The following is a 21,816-nucleotide window of genomic DNA, read 5'->3' on the forward strand; positions in this document are numbered from 1 at the left end:
AGTTTTGTCACTCCAGAGAACAATGGTATTGAGGAGCTCTGAAATGACATCTGGAGAATAGTGGAATCATAGGTTTGAGATGATAGTAATTTTCCAATACCAATAAGATCCAAGATTTTCATAGACAAGAAAATCTATGTCTGACTTGGTTTTATACTGTGTTGGGAAACCACAGGAAAATAAGAGACAACAAACAGTAAAGTCATGTTTTATAATCCAATAGCTTCTAAATGAATCAAAATGTTAAAAACAAAGAGCATTTAATATTATTAGATATTTTCTAAGAATAAAAAGGAATATACTTGACACAATACAAATGTACAATTTAAATGTCAACGAAGTACAGATAACATTAAAATCAACAAACTAGAAAAAAAATTGATTTTTTGAGACAGGGACTCTCTATGTAGCCCAAGCTGGACTGGAACTGTCTGGGTAGACCAGGCTGTCCTGGAAATAAGATTTGCCTGCCTCTTCAAGTCTTGGTATTAGAAGTATGTATGCCACAGAATTGTTAATATACTATATAAATAATGCATTGAAGAAAGCATTGTGCTGATTTACTGTTATTTGGAAATCATGAAAAGGAGAAACAATTTAAATGAAGTAGGAGTAAAAAAATAATTAAACACAGTTACAGTACCAAAAATTACAAGGGTTTCTGACTAGACATTTAAATTTTTATTTTCATTAAACCTTTGAAAAGAGAATCATAGAAAACATAGAGATGTGTGTAAGTTCCTAATAGTCCAGAGTGGCTGCTCTACTTTACATCCTTCATACTGTCTAAATATCCTAAACACCTTCACTCAAATCACCCAAGTTTCTCTATGTGATACAGTAACTGCATTTGCTGATACAATTTTAGAACATATCATTTAGACACAAGAGATTAATCATATGAAATAAATTCAATAGTGCTCTAAATTTAAGAAGATATGATTTTAACTCTGCTAAAGATTTTAGAGTTCTAACATTTTGGGGGAACATTTTTCCCCAAAGGAAGAATAAATTCAGACTATGTCAATATTTACAAAGTTAATGAAATATAAACAGCAACAGAAAAAATACATAGATGCATTCAACAAAGAATTTTATTTTAATTATTCACAAAACAATATTACAATATTTTATAAAAATATTAAGTTTTAGGCTACCATTATTTATTTAAAAAAGTGTTTGTGCTAGAAGGCTGCTTTTGCCAACTTTCATTTTTGGTAAGGGTGTTAAAGTTCCATGTTAAGACAATACAGATGAAATCTGTTGAAAAAAAAATCTTCAAATGTACAAAAGTATTTTTTCTCAATAATTAAAAAATACATAACAATTCAAACTGAAAACATATTAAGTTAGTGTTCCATCTTTACTATACAATTTTTATTATAAGGAGCTGCTCCATTTAGTTAAAATCTAAAGAATGCCATCAATTTTTTCTGTCTTATTTTTCTGATCAGCATTAGTACATAAACACAATTTTATTACCCTTTAAAGAATGCTTAGATAAACTATAATGCCATAGTTCATAAGAAGTCCTTTAAAACACTCATGTCACAAACTGTAGACATCAGGGCAATAGGACCCAGTCTTCTCAGGAGACCCTCTTGGCAGAGGATTCAGTACTGAATAGGTTAAATAAAAGAAACACAAATACAACTTTTAGTACCAGAACTTTTGCCAACTTGGATGAAGTTCACTTGTCACATTTAAAAAGGTTTAAATTTGAACATGTTTACCATGGCACACATTTTTACATTTACTGATGGTAGTTTAAAATTAAATTCTGAAAATAAAAAGAACTTGATATAATGCCTTAAAGTATAACTATAAAATAAAGCATTTTAAAACATAAATATTAGACTTTTATTTCATTTAGCAGACTCAAATTTTTCTCGTTAGATCCTTAAACCATAACACTACTCAGTTCAAATTAATATTTCATATTTTCCGAGTTAGAAAAACTCTCATTTTAAATGTTTTACATCTGCACTTTAAGTGGGCAAAATTCCCCTCCCCCTTATATTATGGTTACTCAGAGTAAGTGTTCTTCCTCGATTATCTTATAAAAGGAAACTATGATAACCATAACCATCAAGTATATTTGAAATGTAAGTAAAGTTTCCAACAGGAATTTGAAACTTGGTGTTCTAAAAGGTTCTGTATAAAAGCTGGGCCACTGAAATTAGGGTAAAGCCTTATCTTTACTATTCTGAGGAGGTAAACCTTATTTAGTGTATATGATAAGAAAATTAGTTTTACAATCAAACTTTATAACTTTTTAAGTCTAAGAAAACCACTAATGAGGAGCTCTGAGTGCCAGAAAGCCATGTTGTCACTCCACAACACCAACATTAAACATTCCAGCCCAGCCCATTATCTGTGGAACTTTCATATGTCTTCTCTCATATTTCTTTAAATACATTTTCTTCTCTCCTATTCTATACTCAATATAAGCAAAGTGCATTCAAGTCCCTGATCTAGTGATGTTTTCTATTTGTGGAGCCCATAACCATAAAAACATATTAACAACATCTCATAGTACTCCATTTATTTTTTAAAAATTGATTGGGTAAATGTTAGGTTTTTATTTTTATGCTATGCAAGTATTAAAAGATTTTTCCCTTAGATTGGATAGAATAATTTCAATTGTATATAACCTTTAAAAAAATTCATACATCCTTGCAAAAGATTAATCTACTTTCTGGTTACCTTCATTATTCAAAGCTGAACAAAGCTGACATGACTGATATGAAAAACTTGGTTTTTTTGCTTTCCAGTTTTATGGACAAAATATGAACATACTGTATTATACTTCTAAATTCCATGGCTGTGGCCTAGCATTTAATCAAGTTTTTGATGCTGTTTATAATTCATTTTTTTTTGCATTTGGAAGACTTGGCCCATTTTCACACAAAAGGAGGCCTCTGGTAAGACTGCATGCTGACTATTAAACAGGGAAAAAACAAAACAAAATGAAAAAAACTTTTGAGAAAAAAAATTCTAGAAAATTTAAAAAACTGGAATGGAATTATTTGGTCCTGTGAAATTCTTTGATTTTAGATTTTACTGTAGTGTAACAGCCAAGTTTTGTACATAACAATAGTTTTCTCTTGGCAATTCTGAGTTTGGGGAAGAAAAAGCAATGACTAGTAAGCAGTAGTCCTGTTGCTCTTTCTTACTATGCTATCATCCACAGTCATAATATCTAGCTCTACTTTCTCTGGACCCTGAAGTAAGTTATAAGATGCATCATTGGTACTTTAGAGTTTAGTGGTTTTGAATAACCATATCTGGAATTCCAGTTTACCATAAGAAACATGCAGAGTGAAGAGTATCTTTTCATTCCTGTGCAGGAAGAACTCACACAAGGTCTTTATGTTTTGGCAGATCTGTGCACACAGGCTATTTGGATTACAAATTTTCTCCTGGTTGGTACTGTGGCTCTGTAGCAGTGAAGTAGTCTTCCAAGAAGGACTGAATATATTCAAATGTTGGTCTTTCATCAGGATCCTTCTTCCAGCAAAGATTCATCAATTCATGGAGGGATTCTGGACAGCCCTGAGGGCAAGGCATTCTGTATCCCCGCTCTACTTGTTCCAACACTTCACGGTTTACCATACCTAATGTTAAGATCCAAACATTAAAAACAACATTCCTAGCCATAAATACCAAAAGAGAGTAAACATCCTAGTCACTAACTGAAGACACATCAAGTTTATCTTGTAAAAAAGGCATTTTTCAAAAGATAATAGATTAAGATTTAAATATTAATATAAAGAAAAGTTAAATAATCTATAGTGGTTTGAATATGCTTGGCCCATGGTAAGTGGCACTATTAGGAGGTGTGTTCTTGTTGGAATATGTGTGGTCTTGTTGAAGGAAGTGTGCTATCATATAGGTAGGCTTTGGGGTCTCCTAGTACTCAAGCTCTACCCAGTGTGGAACAGACCCTCCTCCTGGTTGCCTGTGAAAGACAGTCTCCTATCTGTCTTCAGATCAAGATATAGAACTCTCAGCTCCTCTACCACCATGTCTGCCTGCACACTGCCATGCTTCTTGCCATGATAATAATGGACTGAAGCCAGCCCAATTAAATATCTGCCTTTATAAGAGTTGCCTCAGTCATGTTGTCTCTTCATAGCAATAAAACCCTAAGAAAATGACCAATTTTTCTTTCCGCCCAAACTTTTACTTACAACACAGTTATCTTCAAATGCCAACTAAATCTGATTGAAAATTTAGGGCATATTTAAGGTATTGGTATTTTCTATTACCATTTAATAACCCCAATTTGAGTAATGACAAATCACAACTGAACTAGGTGAGAATTCTAGTTCTATTTTTCTTTGTGTATGTAAGTATTTCAAATCATTAAACTGAGTTTCTTCATCTATTATCAGCTATTCGGGTTTTATTTCTTTGGAAGCTCCCTCCCATGATTGGTAACTTATTGTGCACTGTCTCAAGCTAGCACATGGACTTTTCCTAAATTTCTCTTCTAGACCCTGTGATGGTAGAATCATCCTGGAGAAAACCCCTGGGTATGCCTGTGAAGGATTATTTAGATAAGGATAGCCCCTAGGCATATTTATGAAGGATTATCTAGGCTAAGTTATTTGAGGTGGAAAGACCCATCTAACTGTGGTAACCACCATTCCATAAACTGGACTGAATAAAAATGAGAAAGAGCTGGGCATGGTGGTGTATACCTTTAATCCCAGGACTCAGGAGGCAGAGGCAGGTAGATCTATTTAAGTTTGAGGACAGCCTAGTCTACAAAGTGAGTCCAGGACAGCTAGGGCTATTACATAGAAAAACCCTGTCTCAGAAAAAAGAGAAGGGAGGAGGGAGGAACACTTAGGGAATACAAAAAAAGTGGGCACTGGAATTCCTGGAGCTGAAGATACAGGCAGTTGTGTCTTGCCTGGTGTGGGAGCTGGGGTCTGGGCTCCAGTTTTCTGGACCAGAGCAGTGCACTGTTAACTACTAAGCAATTTCTCCAGTCTCTGAACCCAGCACCTTATGTATACTGAACACATGGCTTTACTAATGTACTATACTCCAGTCCTGATTCCTAACTGCTCTTTTGTTCAAGATCTGACCCTTTAGCATTTTCTGATAATCATAACTATTGATAAGTTTTTATGTCAAAAGATTTAAAAGTAAATCATGGTAGAAGTGCTTCCAGTCAATCTTCAGGAAGATAATCATTTCCTATAAAAGCGTTTCTAAGATTCTGAGTAAGATGTAACTTCCAAGCATGGGAGGAAGTCAATTCTTTTTTTTTTTTTTTAAGATTTATTTCTTTTTATATGTAAGTACACTGTAGTGGTCTTCAGACACACCAGAAGAGGGCATCAGATTTTATTACAGATGGTTGTGAGCCTCCATGTGGTTGCTGGGATTTGAACTCAGGACCTCTGGAAGAATAGTCAGTGAGTGCTCTTAACCACTGAGCCATCTCTCCAGCTCTGGAAGTCAATTCTTTCATACCAATTCTTATATAAAGAGATGAAGACTCTAATATTTAATACTCAAAATCAACAATGATGGATTTATATTTTGTCATTAAATTTAAGTATTTATTGTTTACATTTATTGAGGTTATACAAAAAACAATAGTAGCAAATAGAAACTGTTGGTGCTACATGTGGATCCTCTTCAGTAATCCTGTTTTGAAGCCTGGGAATTTGAGGGCTGGGAATCAGTGGTAGAGTGCTGGCTTAGCACAGATATGGTCCCAGGTTCAATCCCTAGCACTTTCCTGCCAAAATAAAAAGAAAAATCTACAAATTGTTTATATTCTGCTTCTTATTTACACATTTATGTATTATATTTGCAGATATACAATTAGTTATATATTCATGTTTGAAGTTTTTTCATGTTTGAAGTTTTGTTTCTTCAGTTCATCTATTTCATCATTAATGATCTTATATCTCTAGTAATATTTCTTGCCTTGACATCCACAGCTGCACAGGGTTTTTTTTGTGGTTGTTGTTTGGTTAATATTTTGCATAATATGTCTTCTCACCCTCTGAATTTTAATCATTCTGTTTTTGTATAGCTTATATATTTAAAGTATATCCCTTAAAATAGTACTACAGAGGTTAGAACTACATGGTTAATATGTCTACATATTCATGAGGACCACAGCAGGGATTCCAGCATCCTTGTAACAAATGGGGTAGCCAATGCTTGCCTGTAATCCCAGCTTCAAGGGCAGGGGTGGGAATTGAGGCAGAGACAGAAGGATTTCTGGGGTTTGCTAGCCTAACCAAGAAACAACAATGACAACAACAAAACATGAGCCCTAGATACAAGGAGAGGCATTGCCTCAAAAGGATTAAGAAGAGTAATGGGGTATAATAATAGTATAGCATTTATACATACATTTAAAATCTGGTTTTTGCCTTTTAATTGGAATATTTAGTGTACTTACACATAATTATGAACATAGGTCTAACTATCATCTCCCCATCCCCTGAACCTTTTTTTAAAGACACAGGTTCTCTGTGTAGTCCTGGCTGTTCTAAATCTTGCTCTGTAGACCAGGCTGATTTCAAAGTCAAGAGATCTACTTGCCTCTGCCTCCCAAGTGAGTGCTGGAATTAAGGGCATTTGACACCATTCCAGGTTATCATCCCACTTACTTACATTTGTCCCATCTATTCTTTTGTCCTCCTTTTATTTTGATTAGGCAGGCACTGTTCATAATTACATTTTAGTGGGTTTTATTGTTGTGCTAGGGATCAAATCCATGGCCTACTGCATGCCAAGTGAGCACTTGACTCTTTACCTAGTCTTCTACCAATTTAGCCATAGTCTACTGGAATTGCAGTATGCTTCTCTGAGACTTACGTTTTACCTTAAACAAGTATTTTTATAATCTCTAAATATAATAGAAACTCCGAACTATATGTCTACTATTATTTTATGTCCTGTGACCTTTGTATTACTGCCATGAAATTTATTTTACTTTTTATTTTTTAAAGATTTACTTTTATTTTATGTGTATGGGTGTTTTTGCCTGTATATATCTGTGTACCACATGCATTCAGTGTGTATTGCATCACCTGAAATTGGAATTGTTCCAGTTTGAGTCACCATGTAGATGCTGGGAATGGAATCCAGGCCATCTGAAGAGCATTAATTGTTTTTTTTTCCTCTCTTCTCTTTTCGCTTTTCTGTCTTTCTGTCTTTCTTTCTTTCTTTCTCTCTCTCTCTCTCTCTCTCTCTCTCTCTCTCTCTCTCTCTCTCTCTCTCTCTCTCTCTCTTTCTGGAAGAGCATTAAGTGCTTTTCCTTCCTTTCTTTCTTTTTTAGTTTTTAGAGACAGGGTTTCTCTGTATAACCCTGGTTATTCTGGAACTCATTCTGTAGACCGGACTCGCCTCAAATTCAGAAATCTGCCTGCCTCTGCCTGACAAGTGCTGGGATTAAAGGTGTGCTCCACCACTGCCTGGCTCGTTAAGTGCTCTTAATCACTGAGCCATATCTTCAGTCCCATTGAATTTATTTTTATATGTACTATAAATGTGATAAGGCAATACTTGTCTTAACAACAATTTTTCTCCCAAGCACTTTGACACAATTTTGGGCAAGGTGGCTTAAAGGGTAAAGATATCTTGCTACCACACCTGGTGACTTGAGTTGGAACTCCAGAATCTACATAGTAGAAAGAGCTAACTCCTATAGCTTGTCTTCTGATCTTTCCACACATGTGCCATGGCTTGTATGTTCACATAAATACATATAGATAAATGTAAAAATATTAAAGATACTTCACTTATTTCTGGCTTTCATGTATCTGAGGAAAAGACAAGTATATACCACCCTGCTATGGATATTTGGCTTTAATTTTTATAATGTGGTCATTGTTGGGGTTCTGTCTAAACTCCACCCCACACCTACCTGACAATAGCCAGGTATGCCCCACCCCAGAGATCTGGCCCACTATAAGAGGGGCTACTTGCTCCTCCTCTCTCTCTTTGCTCTCCACTCTCCCACATTCTCTCACCTCTCTGCCCCTTGGGCTCTTCCCCCCTCCACATGGTCATGGCCGGCCTCCACTCTCTCTATTCTCTACACACTCTCTCTCTCTCTCTCTCTCTCTCTCTCTCTCACACACACACACACACACACACACACACACACACACACACACACACACACACACTAACTCCCATGCCCTGAATAAACTCTATTCTATACTATGCCTGTGTGTGTGTGGTCCCTCAGGGGCAGAGGTGCCCAGGCAAGGGCCTGCCTGGACACCTTCCCCCACCCCGCCTAGCCACACTCCCCTAACCCCCTATACTCTCCCCTTTTAAGCCCCTTCAGTCATGATATACCTCATTGAAGTGCACTGAATTTTCTTTTTTATGATTCATTTCTTTATTATATATAAGTACACTGTAGCTGTCTTCAGACACTCCAGAAGAGGGTGTCAGATCTTGTTATAGGTGGTTGTGAGCCACCATGTGGTTGCTGGGATTTGAACTTATGACCTTTGGAAGAGCAGTCTGTGCTCTTAACTACTGAGCCATCTTTCCAGCCCTGAATTTTCTTTATCTTGTTTCAAGTTCAGTGAGCTAACCAAAATTAATTTTAAGGATGACTTCTGGCTATGCTTTTTTTTTTTTTTAAAAATCAATGCTTGCTAATGTTCCACTCTCCCGACTCCTGGGACTCCAGGTAGAGAGAAATTAGACCTCACTGTGTTCCATTTATTTCATACACAGTCCATTTTCTCTCCATGTATTTAATCTGGAATTAACCTATAAATATACTTATTTCCATAGCCATATAATGTGTTAATTTTACATACTGTTTTACCGTTCTTATATGACATTTACTTATTAGAAATAGGGTCTTGTTGAGCAGCCCAAGTTGGTCTTGAACCTCTGATCTTTCTGTTTCTGATCCTGATTGCTGGGATTACAGGTGAGTACCACCACACTGAGGTTTGATTCTTTTGCTTATACATTCCAATTCTATTGAAATTTTCTAACTCTCCTTATAATTTTGCTGTTTCTTTCATCATAAAGATTATTAACTTTGGTCATATACACCTATAGTCCTGACACTTTGGAGGCGAAAGCAGGAAGATCACTTCAAGTTCTGGCCAGCCTGGCTATTTTAAATAGCAGTATCAAGAGAAGCCTGGGTTACACAAGAATACTCTCAAACCACACACACCCCCATCATACCCATGCACTAATTTGAAGTCCTTTACTAGGTTTCTAATTGGTAGAAACTTTTTAAGTTCCTTTTTAAGGCCCAGTAATGTTTAATTCTTGAATCAGCCATCTACCAACCCATCCATCCATCCATCCACCCACCCACCCACCTATCTATATTTTGGAGACATGGTCTTACTTTGTTCTCAGTTGAGTCTGGAACTCACAAAGATCAACATGTTTTTCCTTCTAAAGCACTGGGATTAAAGCGCACACAACTAACTATACCTGGTTTGTGGGCATTTGAATGAGAATGGCCTCAATGAGATAAGCTCAAATATGCATAGTCATCAGTTAATTGAATGGTTTGGAAAGGATTAGGCCTTGTTGGAGGAGATGTGTTACTAGGAATGTGCTTTGAGGTTTTAAAGGCAATACCAGGACTAATGTCTCTATCTCTGCTTGATGCTAGCTTATCAGGATGTGAAGCTCTCAACTACTGCTTCAGGGCCAGGTCTATATGCTCTGTGACCTGAGGACCCTGGATTAACCCTCTAAAACTGTAAGCAAGTCCCCAATTAAGTGCTTTCTTTTGTAAGAGTTGCCTTGGTCATGCTGTTATTTCACAGTAACTAAAACGGTTCTTCCCACCTTCCACTAAATGAGTGGTTTTCAACCTGTGGGTTACAACCTCTTTGGAGGGTTAAACAACCCTTTCACAAGGGTCATATACCAGAGATCCTGCATATCAAATATTTATATTACAATCTATAACAATAGCAAAATTAGAGTTAGGAAGTAGCAACAAAAATAATTCTTTCACAGAATACAAAATTTTACACCAACAGACGTATTTTATGTTTTTCTGGCCAGTTTGAGCATGGTGGGTGTGGCTCTGGTAGGCCTTGTCTTTCTCAAAAAACCATTAGACTACATACCAAAAGATAGCCACTAAGGTCTAGTCCCTTATTTGGCCACTTCCTCCTCCTGAAGCTGACTACCAAGGTCCAGCTATCACAGTACTGGAGTCCAGCAATCAAAACCCTCCTTTGGCACATCTAATGGATATATTCAATTAAAATTAAACACTTTATCCTATCATGGAGTTTTCCCTTCTACCTTTATAAGCCTCCATTTGCCTATGGCCACATCTGTCTCTCTATCCAGAGGCAGTCCTTTGTCCTCCAGGACAAACACCCCTTTCTCCCACTCTCCTGTTCCCTTCCTCTTCTCCCTGTCCTCTATCTCTTGTCTCTTATTCCCTGTCCTCTGTCCCACTGAGGCAAACAAATCTCTTTTGTGCTGAGAACTTGATCTTGGGGGTCCTGAGCAGATACTGTTTCTTCCAATTGACATTCTGAATTACATATGGTGGATCTCTTTTTCTACAAGACATTAGGTTTTAACAATAAACGTGCTGTCAAATCACCTAGTTCTTTCTTGGCAAGACTGGACTTCAGGATTTAATTTTGCCTTTTTACTAGAGTACTGTTGAAGAAACACAGTCCAGGAATAGAGTCATTTGAGAATTCTGAATGCTTGTGAGAACATTTCAAGAAAACAAGTTCTTGTGACCTCAGTTTCTTGAAAAACATGAAATTATTATTGGAATGTGATTTTGTGCTCCTCTTAGGTGTAGCATAGGACTTGAGTTTACTTCAGATAGTTCATTAGTTTGCTGTTATAATTCAATTAGATGTTTAAACTATCCTCTTTATGCCTCTATGAGAATTTTATACAGCTTGAATTCATGAAAACTTTACTCATGTGACCTTTCTTAACCCCCAGAGTACAAATTGTTTGAGGTGCTGAATAAAGTTGGCTATTTAATGAGAGTTTAGTCCACCTCATTTTCCAGCTCCATTCTCAGCTTCCTCCTTGGACTTTTCTCAGTTCAGTTAAACATAGAAACAGGCAAAAACTGATGTCTTTATTTTGATTTCCATCAGTATGCCCACTTAGAAAACATTGGAGAGAAATATATAAATCTAGGACCCATTAAAAAAAGATGGAAGCCTTTCTTGATCACTGTGAAATATAAAAAAACAACTGTATTATGGATCTGTTTAATTCTGAAGTTGTTTATATTGAGATAGCAGATTTTAGATTGTCTATTATAGCTAAAATGGAAAGTAGACTGTGACTAAAACTTCAAAGTTAAATTCCTTAATTTAACTGTTTTTCCCCTTCTGGCTGTATTTACTAGTATATTGAGGGCAGAACTAGATTTTATCCAGCATTATGATTTTAAGTAGCAATAAGGAAAGACAAAGGACAAAATAAACTCAAGGGAGTGATCATACTGCTTGACTGTGCAGTTTAAGGAACACAGGGGTTTTATGAAGATGAGGGTCTGGCAAAGTTGATAACAATGCATTAAAGATCTTAGTAGTAATAAGAAACTGCTAAAGCCGGAGTAGAGAAACCTAGAAAAATTCAAGGTAGGAGTCAGACAGGGGGCACACGAAACTGTGGTAATGAGAGATATTGGTATTGCTACAGTTGAAGGTATTAGAAATGACAGGATCACAAACTGAAAGTATTCAAGCCATGAGAGATCAGAAGAACCATTGGTATATGTAATAAAACGACTATTGTGTCCTTGCTGTACAGAAGCTTTTCAGATTCAGAAGTTCCTATGTATTCATAGTTGTTCTTAGGGCCTAGCCATTGGTGTCCTGCTAAGAAAGTCTTTTTCTGTGACAATGAGTTCTAGCCTTTTCCCTAGTTTTTATTCTATCAGATTCAGGGTATCCGTAGAGAGAATATCTTGTGTTTATATGGATGTGGCAACTGTCAATAAAAATCTGATGGCCTATCGCTTAGGCAGGTAGTAGGAGGTGAGCCATCTGAGAGGCAGGAAGGATTCTAAGATAGTGCCAGGCATGGGAGATTTGCCTGGGGAAGATGTGACAGACATGGTACCTGAGCACAGGTAAACAGTCATGTGGCAGAATGTATATTAGAATAAATGGTTTATTTTAAGTTATGAGCTAATCGAGAGAAGAGCCTAGCTAAAGTATTTGTAAAAATATTGAGTCTAAGTCTTATTTTTGGTAGCATGGGACTAGGAGGAGGAACCAGATATAATTTCTACATATGGGGCCCAACTACAGCATAGAATGAGAAAAAACAAAAAACAAACAAACAAACAACCCTGAAGAAAAATCTTGGCTAAAGGCACAAACCCTCCCTAAAACAAAACAGTTTTAAAGCTCTGTCTCTTTAAGAATAGAGTCTGGTGCTTTAAAACTTTTTCTGGAGAGAACAAAGAGACCTGTAAACAGCAGGTAGTGAGTGGGTCAACCTGCCATGGGCCCAATAGCCCAATTCAGGTCCACACAACTAAAGGCCTAAAACTGCACAAGCAGTAACCAGATCATAGAGGCACTGAGTATCCCTGCTGAGAAAGGAGCATGGGAGCTGCAGAGCTCCAGGTTGGAAAGGAATATAAAAGTTCCAGCCCCAACCTGCCTTGGGCCGACTACCTCTGTGGAGTGAGCAAAGGTCAAAGGCTCCAGTCTAGCCAAGCATGGCAGGACACATGGACTTGAGGTTATTGGTGGGCAGAAGCCCATGGAACACAGAGCTGGGACTGCAGATAGGCCTAGTGGCTCCCACAAAACAAAGAGGTCAGGGTGGGACTCCCTACTGATAGATACAACTGCTTACAAATGACAGTCTAAAATACTAAATGACAGTATACCTTTTTCCTTAAAGGTACTGTGTAGGTTTTTGCTTAATAATAAATAGAAATGCCCTTAGTAATTAAAAAAATATACAGAAATCTTAAATTTATATAAAGAGAATAGGTAATATAGGCATATTTATCCATATAAGGTATGTTTATAATTTCAATTGGAAAGATAAAACGTTTTCTGTTGCCATGAAGCTTTTTGCCCTAGGAAAGCTATATTCTGCTTGTCAATGTAAGGACCCAGAGTTAGGATTGGGGCACTGTATTCGTATCCAACTAAGGAATCCAGAGACTACTGGACAGGAGAAATATCTAAAGAAAATGATGGATCATTAACAGAAGATATTCCAAGAAAAAAAGTAAACTAGTGGCATATTATCAGCTTGGCAATACAGAATACAAATACCTTTTTGTCAGAGGAGTTAAGTAAATAAAATAAACACACATGTCATAGAGACAATGTAATTTTATTTTAGAATATGCTTGAGGGTATGCTTGGGCACTAAGATGGAAAGGAATTTAAATAAAGTTGAATACAGGGAAGAATGCTAAATTAATCAAGAAAAAAGATATAAATCTGCATAAAAAGTAAATTTCCAAAGAAGAAAGAAAAATTTATATAAATGTTTTCAAGAGTACATAGACACTAGATAAATAAACTCATGCTTTTATCCCAATACTTGGGAAACAAAGACAAAAACATAAAGGTTCCTTGTTAGTTCAAGGCCAGTCTGATCTACAGAGCAAATCTAGGCCAGCCTGGGCTACACACACACAAAACCCTGTTTCAAAGGGGGTCAAAATGGAGCAGACCTGGATAGAATAGGGACTGCTAGATTGGATCAGTCTATACTTAAGATGACTTCAAACTGTGGGATAAAAGAAATGTTACATTGAGAGAGAAGCTTTGTGTTTGTGTCAACAAGAAAGAAGAAAAGGCTTTGGATTCCATCTAAAGTAATTACCCCCGTGAAGACCTTGGCTACAGATAGGAAAAAAGAAATCAAGAAGACCAAACAGGAGAGGTAACATGATCTACCGATCTCTCTACATGGGAACAGTCTTGAGACTGCCTAAGATATAAAAATGTCTATAGCCAGAAATTCAACTATATATAGCCAATGGATCTTATTGTCTACAGAGTCTTCAAGATCCATCATGCCATCCTTTCCTATGGCATTAATGGAGATTTATATTGCAGTTTAGTTATATGATCAAACTAATTTATAAAGACAGTTGTCTTTAACCTACTCAAACAATGAGCAGAAAATCATCTTTAACTGATCTGTACACACTGCACATTCCACACATTATGTTAATAAAGAAGTATATATTACTTCTAAAAGTTTTATGTTTATAGAAAAAACAACTAAGACTATAGCCCTGACAAGATCTCTCAGGGATGCTGAGATGCTGAAGCTTACTGTTCCAGCTCCCTGCCTGATCCTACCTCTGCCTACATCAACGCTGTTTCCTCTAAAAACCTGCTTTCAGGACAAGTTCAAAAAGGCTAACTCACTTGGTCCAGCACCATAGACTATTCCAGTCAGTACTTCAGTTAAGCCCTAAACTCTCTCTGTACATTAAGACTGGACAACAAATGCTACAGCTAGCTTTCTTAAGACTAACCATTTCCAAAAGGAATTCTATATCCAAAAACCAGCAAGAAACTATGCCCCATTCCCAAGAGGTGGAGTGGTTAACTTTTTAAATTATTAAATGGGTATTGGAATTTTGTTGTCTTTTTTTAAAAAGATTTTATTTATGTGAGTATCCTGTAGCTGTCTTCAGACACACCAGAAGGCATCAAATTCCATTACAGATGATTGTGAGCCACCATATGATTGCTGGGATTTGAATTCAGGACCTCTGGAAGAACAATCAATGCTCTTAACCGCTGAGCCATCTCTCCAGCCCATTTTGCTGTCTTTTAATAGGGGCTGGTTACAAATAGTTATAGTTTTAAGGTGAAAGCAAAGTTTAAGAACTTAGACTCAAGAATTTCCTTCCTTTTATTCTTTTTTTCTTAGGTAAGGGAATGGAGGTTGAGAAGAAAGAGGGAAGAAAGGGTTGGATTATTGAATCTACTCTTAAACCAAAAAACCATTTTATAGCCATTATCTTACACTGGTATAGGTCTTTGAAATTTGATGCAAAAATTGAGGCTATATTTTGCTATATTGGCAGAGAATCTTGTATAGATACATCAAATTCACAAGTTATTTTTGATACATTGGTATGTTATTATATATTGATATAAATTTAAGATTAATTTGATACACATAATGTATATGTTTCCAATTTTTATGTGAATAAGTGTGCCTTGAAGATACAATGTAAAGTTCCTTTTAAAGCTATTACAAACTGAGAGAAATACATAAAAATAGCTTAAAAAAATCATAGCTACCCTGGTTATGGCTGCTGGCTCTCTGGGATTGATGTTAGTACACAGATGCTTAAGCAGCAGTTTCAGGAACCATTTGTAGTGGTGGTAATTGACCCAACCAGAACAATATTTGCAGGAAAAGTGTATTGCCGCGGTGGCCCAGTGACGTCTGTAAAAATGACATTTTACAGACAGAGGCGAAAAAGAAAAATGTCTCCTGGGAATAACGGAACTCTCTGTATATTTAGAAGCTGATAATCTCACCTAGCAATTTACTGTACGCTCTTACTTTCTAGCTATTTAAGATGGGCCCTTAGTTCTCAAGTAGCAGTTTGCCCTGACTTCCTCCTTTTCTCTCTTCACCAGGATTCCTATGGCCTGGCTGATAATCTGGTCTTTGAAGTAGATTCACTGACTGCCAAACTCCCTTTTAAGAATTGCAATGCTTTGCCTCATAGTTGTTTACATAATTACTACCTTCCAACCACATGCAGGTTTTGTGTGTGTGTGTGTGTGGTTTTTTGGTATTTTTCGAGACAGGGTTTCTCTGTGTAGCCCTGGCTGTCTTGGAACTCACTCTGGAGACCAGGCTGGCCTCAAACTCAGAAATCCGCCTGCCTCTGCCTCCCAGAGTGCCGGGATTACAGGTGTGCGCCACCACCACCCGGCCCACATGCAGGTTTTTATGGCTGTGTGTATGTGTATGAGGATGGCTCTGGCACTCTGGTACTGAAAGCACTGATTTAGTCAGGAAGTTTTGTTTCACAAGATAGAAGGCTAAATGTTAGATAAGGATTTCTCACAAGAACTTAAGACCCAGGTGGTATAAGAAACTTCAAACTCTTTGAAGGTTTACTATGAGTAAACTATGAGTGACTCTGTATTATAATCAGAAGTTTGATGGCATCTGTAAGCTGATCTTCTGTATGTTATTTGAGAAACTTTGTACCTGATTGATTTTGCATTTCCTTGTACCAAATGGCTATGATAATTGTGCCTGCCTCACTGGCTACATCTTTTGAAATGGTAATACCAACTCTTCGTGTATAAAAATCCTTGCCTAGAGCTACAAAATACATTCAGTTCAAACAGCCTCTGTGTGTGTGTGGTTTGTTCTGTCTGTCATCTCAGCCGGACCTGTGCCTTCCTGGACCAAAAGAATCCTGGTTGTCCCATGGCAGACTTCAGTCTGTAACAGTGTATGTTGTTGCCTTTAGGACATATTCAAAAGGTTACAAACCTCCTGATGAAGGATCTTCTGGGTACCAGACTAAGACTATCCCACTTAATAAAATAGAAGTTTCTGGTGTGCGCTCCAAACAATATTATGCCTTAGAAGTCTCATATTTCAAATTCTCTTTGGATTGTAAACTACTTGAGCTTTTATGGAATAAATATTGAATTCCTTTAGCTTGCTTACTAAAGCAGACTATACCACAGGCCAGGTGTTTGATTTGTTTGAGAAGTTAGAGCAGTTGGAAGCCCAGGTGGGATGTGGAAGTTTCATGTTGGGTTTAGAAACACATTATCACAATTCAGAAGACAAACTTGCCAAAGCTACTAGAGACAACTGTAAAATCACCATAGAAGCCATCTATGGACTGATGTCTCAGGTTATTAAGGATAAACTATTTAATCAAATTATCATTGCTTAGTTACCACTGCATACTTTTTCTCAAAGCTGGTATGTGGAAGGGAAAGAAGCTCAAGTTACACTTTTAACCCAGTTACCAAAATCAGATTAGAAGACTAAGGTGCTGTGTGGTGTTCTGAGTATTAGCACTGTAATAAAACTATCACATGAAAAAAAATACAATAGTCAGATAGTCAAACTCATGATGTTTTCAAGGTTTTTCAGATAGTAAATAGTTAAGAATAAATATTGTTTGACAATTCAGATATACTATAGTCTTTGAAACCTCAGAGATCCACAGATTATGTCATTTAAAGATGGTTTGTTAATTAAATATCTTTTTTCGACCGTAAGACAGGCCTGCTCCTGACAGTACCTCCAATCCACTTCAAAGAAGATGGTAGGTATCAATAACCTCCATATGGAGTTGCTTCAATTGTGGCAAGCTAGTCACTGGGCTAAGAAAATGCCCATGCTTCAAGTATAGACAAAAAACTGTCCAGAAAGGACAAATGGATACAGGGAAGTTGACTGCCAAATTCTGCCAAGACAGGGTAAGCAAGTCCTTCATAATTACTGCCTCACAAATATGTCTGTCAGATATATTGGGCCAGAAGTCTGAAAATGGATACTCCAACATTATAGAGACAAGTTTGACAACCAACTATACCTGTCTTTTATATAATCTTGGAAGCTGCTTATCTGCACTTCCTACTTACTCAGGTAATATTTATTCCTTCTCAGGTCTCTTATGGAGTTGAAAACTAGATAGTTATAAGTCTCACAATTGAGCTTAAGTTGTTTCGGACTTAAGAAGATATTTTTAGGTCTAACAAGATGTTTTTAGGATGATAATATAAGTTATGTTAGAAAATAATGTAGATATAAAACTCTAACTCACCAAGATTGGATAGATAATAGAATACTATCTCTAAATTGCCAAACACTATGGAGTAGACATCATAATGTAAGCCATATCTGATAGTCATTACAATTGTTATTATATCTAATTTATATTTGAAAGAAAATAGCCTTTTATTGGACTAAAAAGGGGAATTGTAGAGAGAATATCTTGTGTGTGTATGGATGTGGTTCCTGTAAATAAAAATCTCATGGTCCTTGCCTTAGGTAGGAAACAGGTGGTAGAACCTCTGAGTGGCAGAAAGGATCCCAGGCACGGGAGATTTGCCTGGGAAGATGTAACAAGACAGACACATGGTACAGGTAAACAGCCATGTAGCAGAATGTATATTAGAATAAATGGATTATCTTAAGTTATGAGCTAGTCAAAAGAAGAAGAACCTAGCTATATGGCCATTTGTTTTTTGGTTTTTTTTTTTTTTTTTTTTTGGTTTTGAGACAGGGTTTCTCTGTGTAGCCCTGGCTGTCCTGGAACTCACTCTGTAGACCAAGCTGGCCTTGAACTCAGAAATCCGCCTGCCTCTGCCTTCCAAGTGCTGGGATTAAAGGCATGCGCCACCACCGCCCTGCTTATATGGCCATTTGTAAATATATTTTGAACCTGAGTCTTATTTCTGGGAGCATGGGGCTGGGAGGAAGAATCGGTCATCTGTTCTTCCATTGAGGTCCTTGACCCAATGAGAAATTTTGTGCAAGGTGATATGGATCTATTTGGATTCTTTTACATGGAGCCATCCAGTCTGACCAGCACAATTAGCCTGAAGATGTTGTTTTCTTCTCCAGTGTATATTTTTTGATTTTTTTTTTAAAATCAGATGTCTGTACATATGTGGAATTGAGGTTTTCATATATGGCAAAAATTTAGTCACCAAATATTAGGGTGTCAACTAGACATGGTATACAACAAAGCAAAACTACCAGTGCCAGAAATGGGTAACATCTTGTTGAAGTTTGCCCATGGAAACTCCACCGTCAAAAATCACAGACTACTGCCAAGGTTATTGGTTGTTCTCCACAACCTAATGGTAAGGGCCTAGCTGGTTCCTGATACAAAGCTTTATGACTACTCATTAGCATTCATGGTGCTAGAAGGCATTCTGCATGCACTGGAAGAGAAATCATCAGTTATCACCCAGCTACCTACAACAGCATTCTGCCTGCAAGAGACTGGTACAATAGAGTTGCAAATGTTATGGGGATAACTGAACTGGCTAGTTTTGTGTGTCAACTTGACACAGGCTGGAGTTATCACAGAGAAAGGAGCTTCAGTTGGGGAAGTGCCTTCATGAGATCCAGCTGTGGGGCATTTTCTCAATTAGTGATCAAGTGGGGAGGGCCCCTTGTGGGTGGTACCACCTTTGGGCTGGTGCTCTTGGGTTCTGTAAGAGAGCAGGCTGAGCAAGCCAGGGCAAGCAAGCCAGTAAGAAACATCCCTCCATGGCCTCTGCATCAGCTCCTTCTTCCCGACCTGCTTGAGTTCCAGTCCTGACTTCCTTTAGTGATGAACTGCAACGTGGAAGTGTAAGCTCAATAAACCCTTTCCTCCCCAACTTGCTTCTTGGTCATGATGTTTGTGCAGGAATAGAAACCCTGACTAAGACAATAACCAAACACTTTCTGAAAGGATTTAAGTCAGACTCTAAGAGATGGAACCTATATTTGACACTGCTAAAGTGGCCAAGAAACTGAGACCAGATGAATTATGGACTTTTGGAAAAAAATATTATTATTTGGCTAAAGGAACATAGTAAAAACTCCTAATGACATACTGTTATACCCATGGATCAGTGTCTTAAGCCATATTAGAGAACTCACTTAAGCCATCAGAGAAATTTCTTCTTGCAGAAGATGGAAATTAACAGAGTCCCACAACTAGAAAGTGTAGACATTGACAGATTTTGAAAAACCCAGTCCTAAATGAGATGTGTACTGGCTGGTTTTGTGTGTCAACTTGATACCAGCTGGAGTCATCAGAGAGGAAGAAGCCTTAGTTAAGGAAATGCCTCTGTAAGATCCAGCTGTAAGGGATCTTCTTAATTAGTGACTGATGGGGGAAGAGTTCAGTCCATGGTGGGTGATGTTATTCCTGGACTCATAGTCCTGGGTTCTATAAAAAAGCAGACTGAGCAAGCCATGTGAAACAAGACAGTAAGCAGGATCCTTTACGGCCTCTGCATCAGCTCCTGCTTCCAGGTTTCTGACTTGTCTGACTTGTTCTGACTGTCCTAACTTCCTTCAATGATAAACAGCAACGTGGAAATTAAGTTGAATGAAGCATCTCCTCTCTAGCTTGCTTTTTAGTTATGGTATTTCGCTGCAGCAATAGAAACCCTAACTAAGACCAGATGTCTTCATCAAACCCAGATCCTTCAGGGTTCAGGGATCTATGTGGAGGCAGAAAGATTGTAAAAGGTAAAGGTGATAGTTGACTCCAAGGAAACATTGTCTTCCAGATACAATAGGACTGATGCACATATACACTCACAGACTTTGGTAATGCACAAGATCTGTACATGTTCAAGCCCAATAGGGTCTTAGTACTGAAAGGGGAAATTAGGCATGATGTCCCATCCCTAATCATTAAGGTATTTGCAACTTATAACCTACTGTCAAGGAGAAACATTAGTTTTCCCTAATGTAGTGTCACTTGGTGTGTGTGTGTGTGTGTGTATATATATATATATATATATATATATATATATATATATATATATATATATATATATTCACACCTATTCCTATATGGTATATAACCATATGCCTAGGAATAGCTGGTCAATACAAAATGAACTTAATATATCTGTGGACTTTTTTTGTTGTTCTTATTGTTTTTCAAGGCACGTTCCTCTGTGTAGCTCTGGGTGTCCTGGAACTATCTCTGTACAGTGGGCTAGTCTTGAACTTAAAGAGATTTGTCTACCTCTATGAGTGCTGGAATTAAAGGTATGCACCAGGTCTGGTGTGGCACTCTTTTCTTTTTTTGGTCTTACTTGTCTTTTACTTATTTGTTTTGATTTTCAGTTTTTATGGGTTTTAGTTTTTTGAATGGAGGAACAAACCAAAGATGGGTGGGTAGAGAGGTGAGAAAAATGGTAGGAAAAAAATGTGAAAAATATATTGTGTGAAAAAAATTAATAAAAAAAAAGTGACCATGTATTAAGACAGAAGCAGAATCTTACTGGACAGGGTGATGAGGAGTGACCATTAAGTGAGGAGAGTTGTATGTGTCAGCACACAATGAAAGGATGTGGACCAGAAAATACAACAGCACTACAACTACAGCTCAAGTATTAAGAAATGGTATGAAACAGAAGATCAGAACAGCAGTTCTTCTTGCAGACTGCATTTTCTACATTTTCACATTCCTCAACTATTAGGATACCCTCAGTGGAAATGTTTGAGAGGTAACAGGTTGAAGGAATATTCAATAACTGAATTTCAATTAAGCTGAATTGTTTTTGCTCCCTCAAACCTATATAAAGACATAAAAAAGAAGAAATTTTTAGAGTAGCACCCCCCTTATTTAAGAGAACACATTTCTTCTCAAAAAAATCTTTTGAGTCTAGAATGTCACACTTCTAGAAAAGAATATTACTGGGGGTGGGGGAGCAAATATAACCTAGATATGCTTCTGATCTGAGAAACACAACATATAAAGGCCTTTTTGGAAAATATCTTATAGAAGAATATAGGGCATACTTCCTGTGCTTGCTCAAGGATTCTAGCTCTCATGAGCTACTATACACCCAATTAAAGGGGGTGGGAAAAAAGAAATAGTCTTTCTCCCTCACATTTTTGCTGAGTGTATCCCTCATTAAAGCCTATGCTGAGATACTAAAGAGCTAGAGAAACACAAGCTCACCTGGATATGGCACTCTTCCTTTTGTTACCAGCTCTGTCTGTAGAATTCCAAATGACCACACATCTGACTTTATCGTAAATCGACCATATAGAGCAGCTTCGGGAGCTGTCCACTTGATTGGAAATTTTGCACCTACAAACAAT

At 37.2% G+C, this 21,816-nt stretch overlaps 1 protein-coding gene and 1 pseudogene across 3 annotated transcripts in view; one reads left to right on the plus strand and one right to left on the minus strand.

The window, feature by feature from the left end:
- Positions 1–1,076: 1,076 nt before the first annotated feature.
- The window catches only part of Yes1 (YES proto-oncogene 1, Src family tyrosine kinase), a 65,976-nt gene continuing 45,236 nt past the window's right edge, over positions 1,077–21,816 (minus strand). For all 3 annotated transcript variants that reach the window (XM_052193713.1, XM_052193714.1, XM_052193712.1), the window contains exons 11-12: positions 21,674–21,805; positions 1,077–3,617 (exon numbers count right to left, since the gene is read on the minus strand). In XM_052193713.1, the coding sequence (XP_052049673.1) occupies positions 3,409–3,617; positions 21,674–21,805 (341 nt within the window). In that variant the 3' untranslated portion in view covers positions 1,077–3,408. The remainder of the gene's footprint in view (positions 3,618–21,673; positions 21,806–21,816) is intronic.
- Positions 15,264–16,912, plus strand: LOC127692151 (COP9 signalosome complex subunit 5-like; annotated as a pseudogene).

The sequence above is a fragment of the Apodemus sylvaticus genome, chromosome 9 (genome assembly GCF_947179515.1).
Source record: "Apodemus sylvaticus chromosome 9, mApoSyl1.1, whole genome shotgun sequence".
Lineage (NCBI taxonomy): Eukaryota > Metazoa > Chordata > Mammalia > Rodentia > Muridae > Apodemus > Apodemus sylvaticus.